Source organism: Cebus imitator, unplaced genomic scaffold (genome assembly GCF_001604975.1).
Source record: "Cebus imitator isolate Cc_AM_T3 unplaced genomic scaffold, Cebus_imitator-1.0 Scaffold131, whole genome shotgun sequence".
Classification (NCBI taxonomy): Eukaryota; Metazoa; Chordata; class Mammalia; order Primates; family Cebidae; genus Cebus; species Cebus imitator.
This window is the reverse complement of record NW_016107446.1, coordinates 3,713,278-3,728,632: the sequence shown is the minus strand read 5'-3', so window position 1 is coordinate 3,728,632 and position 15,355 is coordinate 3,713,278. Positions and strand designations below refer to the sequence as shown.

Below are 15,355 nucleotides of genomic sequence, written 5' to 3'. Positions count from 1 at the left end.
TGGATCACTGTAGCTAGAATCCATCCCTTCCCTTACCCATGATGTTTCCTCTTAGTAATTTTCTATCCCTCCTTCTTCACTCTACTACATGGCTATAAATTCCTACTTGCCCATATTGTATTAAGAGTTGAACACAATATCTTCTACTGCAAGACCCCATTGCCATGGTCCCTACACGTGTGAAGATGGTCCTGACTAAAATCTGCCCTACTGTGCTTTAATAAGTGTCATTGAATATTTTTTCCATGAACAGACCAATCAATCAACCAACCACCAACCAACCAATTAAAAATCAGAATGCAGTTTAGTATTTGAGATCATTGCTAACCGTGGGGTGAATTATTATTATTATTTTTACTATCTTTGTATTAGTCAGTTTTCATGCTGCTGATAAAGACATACCCAAGACTGGGTAAATTATAAAGAAAAGAGGTTTAATGGACTTACATTTCCACATGGCTGGGGAGGCCTCACAAGCATGGTGGAAGGTGAAAGGCATGTCTTACATGGAAGCAGAAAATGAGAGCCAAGTGAAAAAGGAAACCCTTCATATACTCATCAGATCTTGTGAGACTTATTCACTACCATGAGAATAATACAGGGGAAACTGCCCCCATGATTCAGTTATCTCCCACCACTTACCCCCAAAACACTGCACTTTGGTCAAAGCCATTCAACAAGTCTCTAGGAAGTTCCAAACTTTCCCACATTTTCCTGTCTTCCTCTGAGCCCTCCAAACTGTTCCAACCTCTGCATGTTACCCAGTTCCAAAGTCACTTCCACATTTTTGGGTATCTTTATGGCAGTGCCCCACTCCACCAGTGCCAATTTACCGTATTAGTCTATTTTCACAGTGCTGATGAAGATATACCCAAGACTGAGTAAATTATAAAGAAAAAGAGGTTTAGTAGACTCACAGTTTCACAAGGCTGGGGAGGCCTCACAATCATGGCAGAAAGTGAAAAGGCACATCTTACATGGTGGCAGACAAAAGAGAATGAAAGTCAAGGGAAAAAGGAAAATCCTTGTAAAATCATTAGATCTTATTCACTACCATGAGAACAGTATGGGGAAAACCACCTCAATGATTCAATTATCTCTCATGGGGTCCGTCCCATAATATGTGGGAAATATAGGAGCTACGATTCAAGATAAAATTTGGGTGGGGACACAGCCAAACCATTACTTCCTTAAACAGCAAAATTATTTTCAGTGTTAGTCATACATAGAGACAAATAATAATATAGTAAAGAAATGTAGTCAGTGAAACTTTTCTTTTGTTCAACCTTGTGTATAGACTCATGCCAGTAAAAAAATCAGAATGCCAATTTAATAAAATTAAAATGTCTACAAAAAGTACAAGTCAGATAATTACTAAATTATACCACTGGTGTAATGTCTTATTTTCTTGATTCATTCTTAAATTTTAAAACAAATAATTAACACTTAGAAAAGAGTAAATTTCATTTTTAAAGTTATTCAAAGTCTGTGAACTTCCTGTATGAACACAACTTTGTACTTACTAAACAAGGATGTAAATGTTGCTGTTCACACTCTGAAATTTTACTGTTTTATATTTTGGATACAACTGAAAACCCCAAGTCATTTCAGAGAATAAGAGTATTGCACAAACTCAGGTGTTCTGCTTCTTTTCCTTTACAATCATTGTGCCATCATCACCTATGGCAAATCTACTGTTTAAACAGCAATATCCAAATACTGCAGGGTTGGAGACACAGGTTATACCTGAAGTGAGCTTGAAGGATTCTGAACTGTTATGAACTTAACCTTGGAAGGAAGCAGGCAGAGCTACATCTACCTGTTGCAATTATAAAGGTAGGTTCTATGCCTGGGGTTTCTGAATTAATTTCCGTACAAAGGTGAATAAGACATGAAACCAAACAACAAAAATTTACAATATAGTGGGGATGCAGATCACTTTTATTTATTTACATAATAAAAAGATGCTTATTTGAAGCTCACATGCATATAGTTAAAACTCAGTAGTAACCTAGCTATTATTTAGAACTTAGGACAAGAGGAGTTTTTTTCTTTTTTTCAGGGAGAAGTATTTTAACATCGACATTGTTTGGAATTGCCAGTGTATGGTGATAATAAAAAGCAGTCAGTTGAGACCAGCCTGGGCAACATAGTGAGTCCCTGTTAAAAAAAAAGAATACTTTCCAAAATCCAACAAAAAACAGTCAGAATTTTAGTTGGCTTTATGCTTCCTCTGATTGCCTGCTCCCAGGGTGAAGTGCTCTTACTACCCAAAGCTGTAGAATGCCACTGTTTGGGACTAAAAAAAAAGTGTCAAAGTTGAGAATTTGTCATTTGATGTAGTCATTTATCCATGCATTCTTTTACTCCCTCAACAAGTTCTCAAGGGCACTTATTGTGTGCCAGGCACTGCATTAGGTACTAGGAGTAAATACTGCATGAGACTGAACCCCAAAGAATTAACAATTGAGTGAGAGGAACAGATAAGAAATTGATAAGTAAATGCACAACAACAGGCCTGCAACTGGGACAAACATGGGAAGTGGGGGAAAATAACACCTCACTTGGTTTAGGGCTTCCCAAACGGGTAGCATTGAAGCCAAGACCCAATTACCTTCACGCCTGAGAGCCATGCCCATGATGACACTGTTGCCAGCCATCCTGTCTTCTCCTTTCTGCTTTCACCAGGATATAACTTGGGTTCCTAAAAGGCCACCATCATGCTTTCTGTTTTCTACATGACCTAGCACTAGGACGATTAACCAGGTTTTGGTTTTCTGACACCTCTTCTGTGCACTTCCATTTATTCCCATTTGCCAGTGAGAGCACTCAGGCCATGTTTCCTCAGGGCTGGCTGCACCACAGTTGCCCTCAAAGTGTTCCTGAGACCTGGCAGAACTCCAGGACTCAGCCCAGGCTGGATTTCCTTGAATGGCCAGGACAGATGCCAGAAATTTTGTTATTAATATAGACATAACCTAATATTTGGACTAGGACACATTTTCTAGAATAATGGGGATTAAAACAATCTTTTTAATATTCAAGTCATATGTTTTACTTAGTTTATTAAGCTATCTTATTTCTTACTTTGGAAAGAATAGTTGAGAAAATGGACATTAGACGTGATCCTTTTTTAAAAGTGAAGTGGTGACATAGTGTTAATCATCATAGACATAGTTTGTACCACATCATATACATTCACAGTAGGCTTTCAGAGATTCTTCTGGCTGGGACTGAAGAATTGAAGATAGTATTTGCACTCTTGCCATCCACCTTTTAATTTTATTTATATCTTGCTCAGAGTTCCATGCAGAAGTTTATGGAGGTTCCTTCCATCTTTTTTCTATAGATTTCATCAAACCTCTCATTCTGGGCAACAGTGAAGTGGTTTTTCCAATCCCCCACAGTTCCTAGAAAAAGGAAGGCCAGACAGGAGTGTAACTTTATGATTGAAAGATATAGTGTCCCTGAGTAAAGTGGTGTAGTGCTCATACTGAATCTGGCCTGTCCATATGCCTGACTCATCCAACTCCTCCTTCAGTGGACACCTGTCCCTGAGCAGCTCTGGTCTAAAAAGCAGTCCTAGGGGGTTCTGTGCAGGAGGATGGACTTCTAAGTCAGCTGGACAACTGACCCAAGGCAGCTAGTGGCCTGCATGACCTGGCCCCACCTGTAGCATATTTACATGATGGATTACTACATAGACATAAAAGAAGAATAAACTACAGACACACAACAACATGGAGGAATCCCAAAACCTTATGTTCAGCACAATACACCAGACACAAGAAAGTAAATACTGTGAGATTACATTTATGTGAAGTCCGGCAACAGGTAAAATCAATCTAGAGTAATAGAAATTGGAAAAAATGGTTGTCCCTGGAAAGTTCCCTCAGAACTTTTCCACCCCAGAAAGTTCCCTCTCATGCCTCATTGACTGAAAAGGGGCATCAGAGGGAACTTTCTGGGGTGATGAAAATGTTTCATATCTTGATTGGGGTGCTGGTAGTGTGGGTACATACATTTGTCAAAATGGGTTGAACTGCATACTTAAGTTCTGTGCATTTTTAGTATGTTGATTACATCTCAATAAAAAACAATTTTGGAAAAATATGAATGAGATACTATTTTCTCACCAAGCAACAACTTAAACTAATTTTAAACAGGGGAAATACTCTTTTCCCCACCAATGACTTTCCCAGAAAATTATGCAACAGAAGTAAAACCATCAGGAAATAATAATTTATGCACAAAGGTATTTACTGTAACATTATGCAGAAAAACAAACATTGAAAACAATAAGTATAGTGTCTATCATTAGGGGAATAGTTGGATGAGTTACGATGTATCTTTAGCTTGGTATAACATGGGACCACAAAAATCAGTGAGGTATATGAGTCTATATGCCTTGCCCTGGAGGGGTGTTTCATATCCTGGTAAGTAAAGGCACAAAATATGACCCCATTCTGCATTTTAGGGAGCAAGCTTTCATTATGGTTACATATCTTTGTGTCTGTATGAATCTGAAGAAGGAGGGTGTATAGAAAGATGGTTATGTATGAGCCTGAAGAAGGGCATCTTTACAAATCATTACCACTGATTATCCAAAGAGAAAAGGGGTAGAATTTTTTGGTTTGTTTCATTGGTATGGAATACTGTTGTAGATTGGAAAATGCAAGAGCATAAATTCAAGCACATGCAAAATGAAAGAGGAAGAAGAAAAGAATTTCAAAGCAATGTGTATATCATGATTTCACTATTGTGAATAAAAATGTATATGTTATAAATGAGAGAGAAAGGGACTTCCATACTGTGGGTAGTTACTTATTATGGGTGGAGTTTTGGTGGAGAGACCTTTAAAAATATATTTTATATTGATTGAATTTATTTTTTAAAAAGAGCTAGTGTCTTGTTCTGTTTTTCAGGCTGGAGTACAGTGGCAAAGTCCTAGCTCACTGCATTCTCAAACTCCTGGGATCAAGTGATACTCCCGCCTCAGCCTTCTGAGAAGGTGGGACTGCAGTCATGCAACACCACACCCTCCTAAATAATATTTTTGTAGAGGTAGGGTCTTGCTATTTTGCCCAGGCTATCTTTGAACTTCTAGCCTCAACCAATCCTCATGCCTCAGTCTTCCAAGATGTGGGATTATGGACGTGAGCCAATCTGCCCGGCCCAGTTTAATATTTAACAATGACATGTTATGCTTTTTAAATTACAAAGGGATAAAGGATTTCTTAAAAAATATTAGATGGGCCAATTAGAATTTCTCTTTCAGGAATTGGAACAAAGAAAAACTGAGGATGAGGCAGTTCTCAACGGTAGTTGTAACTGAAACTCACGAAGTAGAGCAGGTTTCGGCCAAGGTCAAGACCAAGTTATGGGCAGAAACTGAGTCATGAGAAGTTATAAATTAGGAGAAAAGTGTAATGGGTGGAGAGATGGAAAGCTGGTCAGCAGAGGAGTCCATGCCTAATAGATATATGAAAAGCAGCCGAGTCCTGTAAATGGTGGAGCCTTGGAGCAAAGACCCATCCCTCCTGCTGCTGAGTCCTGGACCCTGCAATTCAGGGGCCTTCGGGAGGTCTGGAGCAGTGGTGGTTCCTCTTCCTAGTTTTCTGTGTGATTGTATTTCCTTTATTGTCCAGTGTGAATCCTCACAGTAAGCTCCTTTCACTGGGGCTAGCTTGAGGGACTCTGTCCCTTGCAACCAAATACTGGAGCAAGACCCTAGAAAGCTCTCTTCTACAACATCAAATCCTTGGTTTTATTAGAAACACATATTAGGAATAGTTGAAGTGCATTGTCTTGGAATTAATAAAACCCAATATTGTCTGCTAAGAGGCAGGCAGAGACAATGTTACAAGACAATCTGAGTGTTTGATAAAGAGGCCCCACACACCTTTCCTCATGAAGGGGGAAATGGACTGGTCCATGATGGATTTGGAAACTGTAGAACGATTTGTCATGGGATTTTCTTTCATTTTTTCAAATGACGTCTCCTGGACAATTTTATCTAGCACTGTTTCATCCAAGTTCTTTCCCATGAACTTCATCACTTTCTGAATTTCATGCTTTGGGTCCTGTGGCAAGGGTAACATTGGACTTGAATGGATGAGTGTATTAGAAACAAATACTACAATTCTCTGGGATGTCATTTGAAACAACTTTGAATGTCTCTGCACCTGAAGAACCACTTTAAAATGGTTCTTCTGCAGAGCCTTCACTCACCCTCTTTATGTCCTCATAGAAGAGGAAGAGAATCTGGTATCTGTCCTTCATCTCCCACCATCCTTTCACATGGTCAAACCAGGAACCCCAAACCACTGAAACAGACACAGGAAACAGAATGGTCTACATAGGCATAGTATAAAACCTGCTGAGTATTAGGGATTGAGTTAGAGAGAGGAAACCCAAATTCTGGGTTAGATATATCCTAAGGGTTGTGATCTGTTTGATTTTGAGGATGATGTGGATGGGGACAGCCTTGGGGTTACTTGCTCCAACATCCTCCCTAAAGTGGCTTCCTGTCTATTATGTGCAATCACATAGGGACAAGGACACCCTTTGGAAGGAGGGTGGCCCTACTTAAAGGTTTTAAATCAGGTGGAAAATGCTGAGGGCTGTGGGCCTACACTCAGAAAGTGGCCAGCCGACTCTGCCCAGTCCCAGTCTATGGTAAGATACATTTGCCGAGGCACAGGCTTTCTAGGGAATAAAATGCTACCTGTAGTTCCCTAGACTCAGCCTAGCTGGAGTGAGAATGCAAGGGTGTGAAGGATGTTCTGTACCTTTTCCATTGATGAAGGTTTCAAAATACTCTTCCCAGGTACCAGGGTCGGGAAGCTTGTGGTTCATCCTTTGGAAATGGTAGTAGGAAACCATACAGTCTTTGGCATTTCGAGCTACATAAAGGAACTTTGGGGTAAGAAAAGAGGTGGGTAAAAGGTGGTATAAAAAGTGGACTTTCACGGAGTTTCCTTAGGTGGAGCCGTCGTGAGGGTGGCTGTGCACTCTGGCTCAGGTCTGCAGTGCTGGCCCTACAACTTGGCCTCGTGACCTCTCTCCTCTTCCTGTCTCTGCTTTGTTGCCAAGTCTGCTCTCTACTACAAACTCAGTCGTTTTAACTAGCTTATCGATTAGGGATTGGTGGTTAGATTACCTGATTTCCCCTTTGGTATCAGGAGGAAAATCTTTCTCTATAAACTATGACCTGCCACGTGAATAGGAGACTTCCAGCAGTATCAACCAAAACTGATGACCCCTCGAGTACCCACCCAAAGATGCACAGAAGCTTCTTGTTTAAGAGTTTGAGCCACAGAGCAAGAAAATAGCTCCTATTTTTCTCCTGGTCTCCTCAGCTTGAATGATTTCCATCTCTAAGTATTTCAGCTCTGCCCCTACAATCATCCCTTCCGGTTCCGCTTGGACCACAACTTCAGATCCCTCCACCCTCCCAACTTTTCATTTTACCAAATTCGAACTTTTAACAGCATCAATCCCAAATGGACCTCTTGATTACCCATCTCAGATCTATGATCAGTTGTTTCAATGCTGTGCTTTTTTTTGTTTCACTTTTAAGTGGTTCTCAACTGGGAATGATGGGATGATTTTGTCCGCTAGGGGACATTTGGCAAAGTCTGGAGACATTCTTGGTTTTACAACTTGGAGTGGTGGTGCTACTGGCATCTATGTAGGGGCCAAGGATGCTGTTCAACATTTTACAATACATAGAAGAGTCTCCTTGCTCCACTGACAAGAAAGAAAAATCTGCTCCAAATGTCAGGAGTGCTGTATTAATTTTATCTTTTATATTCTGTATTCTGATGCTTTAATATCTTGGGGCTTTGCTGACTCTGGAGGAACTGCTTATAACACCCCAGAGCCTACACCCCCAATACCTCCATTGTTGGGCTCTTACATACTAGGTCACTATTCACCTGCCCTGACCACCCCAGTGTCAGATACCAGACCACTAGGCCCAGCCCCTGTGCCCGAGAGCCTGCTGCAATGGTTTAAACTGGCCAATCCCAAGCCTGCTTATCCTGCCTCATCTGTTCCTTCCCAATGAAAACACATCAAGCCTCTTGCCCATGTCTCCTGTTCAATGTCTCTGCCTCCTGGCCTATCCCCATGCTTCCCTGTGAGGCTCTGTGTGATGTGCCATGCCTCCTGTTCTAGGGATCTGCGAGGAGACATGTCTTCCTTATGATAGTCACCACTATGCCTGCGTGTCTTGCCATGCCTGATTAAATCAAGTCCCAGGCCCTTTAGAACAAGTGCTGAGGTTGAGAAACCCTGCTCCTGAAGGCGTTGACTTTGTTACTATCTACTAAGTCCTATTACCCATCTTCTCTTCTCCAACTTACCAAGCTGCAAGCACCAGTAAAGATTTTTAAAAATGTTGATATAAAATATTCCGCCTGAGTTTCTGTATTTTTTATCCTCTTCATTGCTGCTTGATAATCCTTTATTAGTTTCTCCCATGCTCCCTCTCATGGCTCTTAGCTCCAGCCACAGGTCTCTCCCCTCTCCTCAAACCTCTACCCTCAAACCTTCCTGCCTGAGTTCACTGATTTTCTGTGCAGCTATTCTGTACTTTACCTGTTCTTGAGTTTTTAATTTCAATGACTGTATATTTTTTGTTGTAGAAATTCCATTTATTTACTTAATAATTCTATGTCTAAAAGTATCTTTTTTCTTTATTTTTGATTCACTCTTTCATTTATTCACACAACTTGAACCTTCTTTTATTTCTAGAGCTGATAGTTATATTGTCTGAAGTTCTTGAGGTCTTACTCTGCCATGGGTTCTTTCTGAAGACTGTGTTTCATGGCAGCTTGTTCTTTTGTGTATTTTGTAATGTGGGATGGTGAGCTCAAGTGGGGATCCTATGGGACCTGAGTTGAAGCTGTGTCCCTCCAGAGAGGACCTTGGAACACTAGCAGTGGGGACCACCTTGAGCTAATTTCTCTGCTTGTAGTTTCTTGGACAAGGTAAGGAGTATAAGTTTGAATCTGAAACCCTGGGAGAGGAAACCTGTGGCTATACATTCTCAAGGGAGCTGAGAGCCTAGGTCAAGGCAGAGCAGTTCGCTTGGGTCTCCCTCTGCCTGGACGGAGCCCTTCAGTGGTCCCAGCTTTGGCTCCTCATTCTTCTGGTTCCTTGTGTCCTGGGCTTTGATGCTGTCCCTGTGCAGCCATGAAAACTCAAGTTGCTGGATTATCCAGGTCATATTTCCCTAGAAGAGCCCCACTCTCAATTTTCCTCTCTTGAGTTTCAGTTTCCTCTGCAGGTTTTAAGCTTAGGGACTTTATTTTGATCTCAGTTATGCATTTAAAAGGAAACTTGTGATTTGTTATGCAGTATTCCGATGGTTTACACAAAAGGGTTTCAGGGATTCAGAATACCTAGTTTGCCATAATCCTGGACATGGAATTTTTCGTCCCCTTATCCAACATTACTGAAAGGACTGAAGTCATTTAATGAGTCCTCCAACTTAACTCCAGTCCTCCAAAAACATATCTTTCTTAGCCCTTCTTCTCCTTTCATTCCTGCCTCTGAGAAAACAGTGCCCTACTTTCTCACCAAGGCTGGCAGCTCAGTTTGTACGCTTAGACTCCACTTGCTTCACAGCCACTTCCATGTTTACTCAGCAAGCATGTGTCTAATGCCCTCTATGTGCCAGAAGCTTATTAGGCACCAGGGTGCATACAAATACAGTCACAGAATAAATAAAACAAGGAACTCAGAGTCTACCAGAGGCTGAGGCCAGGTGTCCTCAAGAGCATTGCTCTGCCTGTTCATCTGTTTACCCTTTGGGGAGATCTTTAGCTCTTTTCCTCTCATTCTTCCCTCCCTGGTTTATTAGGGGCCTCCCCATGGCCTACAGCCTGGGACCACCATCTTCCCTGCTTCATTTCACAGCCACACTACCTGCACTCACTACCTCCCTGTGTCTTTAGTTCCCTCCAAAAATTCAGTCTGGCTCCTGCCTTCATATCCTCTTTGAAACTGTTCAGGTGCATGTCCTGCTAAGTGTAGAACTTCACATTTTCTCTTTGCTGGTAAGCATCCGAGACAGTGGAGAGGCAAAGGTGATGGATGTTCTACGTTGGGGTCTGCAGGACTAGCTCTGGTGGGCTTACTCTCCCTTCTGTCACAGGAAGCTGTTGCTGTCTTACCTTGCAGTTGCTTTCCCAGAAAGATGGTGGCAGCAGCTGAGTGGACAGGTGAGTCTTTAGTATCCGTGGAGAGGGCATTGCTTTGGCTTTTTCCACACCTTTAAAATAGTTCAAGAGGAAACATCTATGTAGTACAAGCACTACATGGGGACCTCATGATCCAGGCTCTGTCCAGTATATCCCATCACCTACCTACCTTTCTGCTAGTCTCTTGACTTTTTTTTGGGATTTTACAATGGGATTATTGGTATAATTTTCATTTTCATTTTTGTAGAATTACACAGCTTCAGACCTGGACGGGGCCTTACAGTTAATTTACTCTGTCACGTTAAGGATGAGGAGACAGAAGCAAGTGATGTCTTGCTGAGGCAGAGTCAGCCAGGACCAGAGGGCAGAGGCCTCCCTCACCTTCCTGCCAGCCAGAGATGACCCCTCTGTGCCTACAGCAGGCTTCTCATGTACCTGCCCTGTTTGCAGTCACTTGTTTCATCCCTAAAAACATGTAAATTTGCTGGCCTGTGAGTCATGATTTCAACTCTCTCATTTAAAACCCTTAATGAGCATTTTGTGCAATCACTGTGTTAAGTTGAGGTTAGGGGAAAAGGTGAGAAGGGCAAGAAAAACACAGACCTTCTCTCTAAGGAGTTTCTACTGTAGAGTAGAAGTCCATATTCCTTAGAAAACCTGCCGAGCTGTCCTGCCTCTAGTCTCTTTCCTCAGCTCCACCTCTACTCCAGCTCATACTCTGTCCTTCCATGTGCCCTGGTCCTGCTGCCCCAGGCCCCTGTGCCTCTCTCTGGCCTTGATCTCTATGCATCTGGTCAGTCCCACTCACTCTTCAAGGGTCTCTCCAAGCAGTTCCACTGCTGGTGGCATGGTGGCCTGAACATTATGAAGATCTCTCCTGTTAATCACACACCTGCAGATTCTGATTAAAACGCCAAACACATCCTTTAAATGCATAATCAGGCTCATAAGAAAATACAGGGAGCCTCCAAGTACCAAAGTGAAGAGGGAGGGAGCCACAAGATGGAGAAGTGGGCAAAGGCATTGATGACAGGTTCCCTGAGTGGGCTCACCTCCCGGGACACCCAGTCCTCAGTTCAGTGACCCCTGCTCAGGGAGGAGGCTGGTAGGCCTTGGCTTTAGTGAGGCACAGATTAGGAACAGAGACCCATGCATTTGCCTGAGAAACTCAAATGCCTGCCACTTCAGTGAAAGGTGAGAGAGAAAAACAACACCTACTGACAAAGAGAGGTAAGGTAATTTCTTTGTCTCGACTCTGGGTGCAGAAAAAGAGGCTTTTTTGAGAACACACAATCATAATTCTGTTTTCATACTACATACATGGATATGAAATCATACTACCTGCTTGGACCAGAAGTTAACTTAAACTATTCTAGATTGGAAATGTTCCAATGCAGGTGTGAGATCAAGACAGGGAGAAAAGAGCTATTTATACAAAATTACAAAACAAATGAAGGAAAAGCTCTATGGACAAGAGCTAGTAAAAAACACGTGGAAGAACGAAACTCCTAGTGACCTCAGTTATTGGATGCCTTCATAGGGAATATAAATAACTATATTTAAAATATGCAAAGAAGACCAGGCGCAGTGGCTCACATCTGTAATCTCGGCACTTTGCTAGGCTGAGGAAGGTGGATTGCTGGAGTTTAGGAGTTTGAGACCAGCCTGGGCAACATGATGAAATCCTGTCTCTAAAAAAAAACACACACACAAAATTATCTGGTGTGGCGATATGCACCTGTAGTCCAGTTGGGAGGCTGAGATGGGAGGATAGCTTCAGCTGGAGAGATTGAGGCTGCAGTGAGCTGTGATTGCACTACTGTACTGTAGCCTAGGTGACAGGGTAAGACCCCATCTCAAAAAAAAGTGCAAAGAAATAAAAGAGAAAGTTGAAAACATGAGCAAGGAAACAAGAGACTACTAAAAAGACCAGGAAGATTTATAAAGTGTCTGGACATGAAAACCTGCAATGAATATGGTTAAATAGCAGAGCATATGTAGCTGAAATGAAAAGCAGTAGTGGAGCTAAAGAAGCACAATGTAGGGAAACACAGAGATGAAAACGATAATAAACCTTAGCAGACACAGAGGACAGAAGGGAAAGTTATGGGTGGAGTTGGACTGTCAGTCCCAAGCTGGAAAGCAAATCCAGGGAATCTGCCAGAAAGTGAGATCTGCAGGCCGGTTGATTTCCTTCCTTGATGCTCATGGCTCTCCTCTTTCCTATCACACCCGATTTAATGCCCTGAGAGCAGTAACCACTTAGTACCTAAAAGAGACCTAGTCTTCTAATTGGGAAATCTGTACTCAGTCATCAAGGTCCTCAGATGGCACACAGTCATCCTTTCTGCCCATGACTAGTAGGAAGGCCCACTCCGACTCCTGATCCAGCCCTTTTGGTGGGCTCAGCCCAGCTCCAACTCCAAACTTTTCTGTCAAAAAACCCTTACACGAGAGAGAAATGCTGTGGAGTTGGGGCTTTAAATAAAGAAGTTGACCAGTGTTTTCTTTTATAAACATAGGTACATTGTACATTCTACCCTTCCACCCTCTCGCCTCACCTCTCTCTCATCAATGGTCCAGAAAAACCCCTTGGAGTTGCCTCACCCGCCACGATGGTTGCTCAGACTCAGGGTAGAGAGAGTGCATGACACAGCCCAGGCTGCAGGGCCCATTCCCAAGCACACTAGTAGGGAAGAAGGGGGCAAAAAGGGTTATTTCTGGCCTTCAAAAGCTGCTCTAAGATCCTAGCCTTGGGATACAAGCCAAATTGCTTATGGCTGTGTGGGATAAATCAATCCAGCCAATACTGTAGAAACAGCCCCATGGGAGTACAAAGTTAAACAGAACTTGTTTCTTGCTATCAAAGGGTTTGCAGTCTGACAGGAGACAGAGGCAGAAAATTAGCAATGTCAACAGTTTATCATTTAGGTGTCACTTCCAGGAACTGTTCTTTGGCCATGTTCCCCTCACTCTGCCAATAGTGCTCCATGCTTGTTGTTATATCTTCTGCATTGGTTTCTTCCATGGGACCATAACTTATTGAGGGTAAGTAGGTGTGAAGTCTAATGGCAGCACCGGGCCTTGAGCATAGATGTTTGCTGAAACTGAGTGGATCATTTCTAGGTTTCACCTATATACAGTTCGTACACATGCATGCATGTACGCACATGCACATGCACACACACGTGGACACAAGTCTTTTCAAAGTCTTTCCAAATCAATTCTCTGTGGGTCACAGATGTGATCTCTTTTGTCACAGAACAGTTCTGAGGCTGGGAGTGGATCGGAGAGTGGAAGGGGGCCTGGAAAGGAGACTGACCATGCAGAGCACAAGCTAGTCCATTATCCAGTGGTGTCTGCCCACTCCAGACTGCTCCAAGAGTGGTTGAGACCTTTGGCCAGCAGCCATGAGTCTATGTCAGCAATTGGTCTCCTCCCAGGGGTGCTCCTCATCTCTGCTGGCAGGGATTATCTACTCTGAAGGAAAACCACTGCACAGCTGAGTCTCCAGCCAGCATTCAGCTGTCTGTGGCCAGGCAGATCATAAAGCCCGAGATTGTTTGTTACTCTCAAAAACCCGAGACTCTTTATGAGTCCTGGATACAGGGCACCTTGGTTCATAAACAGGCCAGGGTGCCTCTGTCTGACGTGTGAAACTGGGCAATTGGTTACTATCCTTTCTGCAGATTCTATAGCTCTGTCCTGGTGTTTATGCAGATTTAATGATTGAACACTCTGCTCTCCACTGCCAAGAGTGCTTCATTAGAAATCTTGCTTAGGCCTCTCCTCTTTCTTTAATCTCCCAAATTGTCAGAGGTAAGATATTGGCAGGGGCAGGGGCAAGAGGTAGAACAAAGATCAAAAGCTGTTCTTGGGCTGGGTGTAGTGGCTTATGTCCGTGAATCCAGTGGCTTGGGAGGCCAAGGCAGGAGGATTGCTTGAAGCCAGGTGTTTGAGACCAATCTGGGAAACAGAGTGAAACCCTAACTCTACAAACAATTAAAAAATTAGCCAGGCCTGGTGGCGTTCATCTGTAGTCCCTGCTACTCAGGAGGCTGAGGTGGAAAGATTGCCTAAGCCCAGGAGTACCAGGCTGCAGTGAGCTATGATGTCACCACTGCACTCGAGCCTGGGTGACAGAGCTAGACCCCATCTTTAAATAAACAAAAATGCTGGTCTTAGATAATCAGGGAACACATCATGGGGCCTGGAGAGGTGGTTAGTAAGAGATACCTAACACGTAGATAGGCAGTGCCAGGCACTGCTTCAAGCTTTTTACCTATATTGAAATATTGAATTCATTAATCTTCACAACAACTCTCTGAGATAGGTCTTGATTTTATCCACTCTTTTCAGCTAAGGAAACTGTAACACAGAGAGGTTATGTAAACATTGTGAGGTCAGTGACAGAATCAGGATTTAAACGTTATGAGGTGAGTGATGGAGTTGGGATTTAAACCCTGGTAGTCCTTAATCGTTATACCATCCTGCTGCTCAAGGAGCAGATCAGACACACACAAAACAGCAGCCCCTGATGGCACACGGAGTGGGATCACGGTTAAGCAGGCAGAGGCTGGCCTGTTTATGGGGTCAGAGCCCCACAGGTAGTTCAGAGCAGCGGGGAACAGGCACTAGATTGCAAAGCCAGTGGTTACCTACCTAGTGACAATTCTCTGGGAACAGGCATTGGATTGCAAAGCCAGTGGTTACCTACCTAGCGACAATTCTCTTCTCTTTGAGAGCCAGAAGAGCCAGAGGGGCTGGATGGCAGGATCACAGGGGAAAGCAAAATCCTTTAAGGCTATTCTGACTTGGAGACACCTTGCACAGGTTACAAATGTCTTGTATGCATCAGATCAGGGACTTCCTATCTAAGACATTTTTAGGAATTTATGAGACCTCTGTCTCCAGTTGCTCCAAGTCTAGACTTCATCCTAGTTTCATTGACTACATTTTCATGCTTCAGCTACCTGTGTTCTCAGTTTTCTATCACATGGATCTCTGCAATGCTACAATTTAGGGAAGCAGGCCTTCCTCCTGTCCTTGTTTTGCAAAATACTTCCATCATCTCCCAGTTACCTGAAATATAGCCTTTTGATTATATCTTTTATCTTCCTTCTTTTTTTTTTTTTTTTTTTTTT

At 42.8% G+C, this 15,355-nt stretch overlaps 1 protein-coding gene across 3 annotated transcripts in view; it reads right to left on the bottom strand.

Annotated features, from left to right (window-relative positions):
- Positions 1-1,260: 1,260 nt before the first annotated feature.
- SULT1C2 (sulfotransferase family 1C member 2) overlaps positions 1,261-15,355 on the bottom strand; it is a 21,639-nt gene continuing 7,544 nt past the window's right edge. For 2 of the 3 annotated variants that reach the window (XM_037742969.1, XM_017541119.2), the window contains 5 exons: positions 10,185-10,282; positions 6,792-6,918; positions 6,232-6,326; positions 5,903-6,083; positions 1,261-3,410 (listed from right to left, as the gene is read on the bottom strand). In XM_037742969.1, coding sequence (XP_037598897.1) covers positions 3,298-3,410; positions 5,903-6,083; positions 6,232-6,326; positions 6,792-6,918; positions 10,185-10,282 — 614 coding nt within the window. In that variant the 3' untranslated portion in view covers positions 1,261-3,297. The remainder of the gene's footprint in view (positions 3,411-5,902; positions 6,084-6,231; positions 6,327-6,791; positions 6,919-10,184; positions 10,283-15,355) is intronic. The other variant, XM_017541120.2, reaches the window with a different exon arrangement.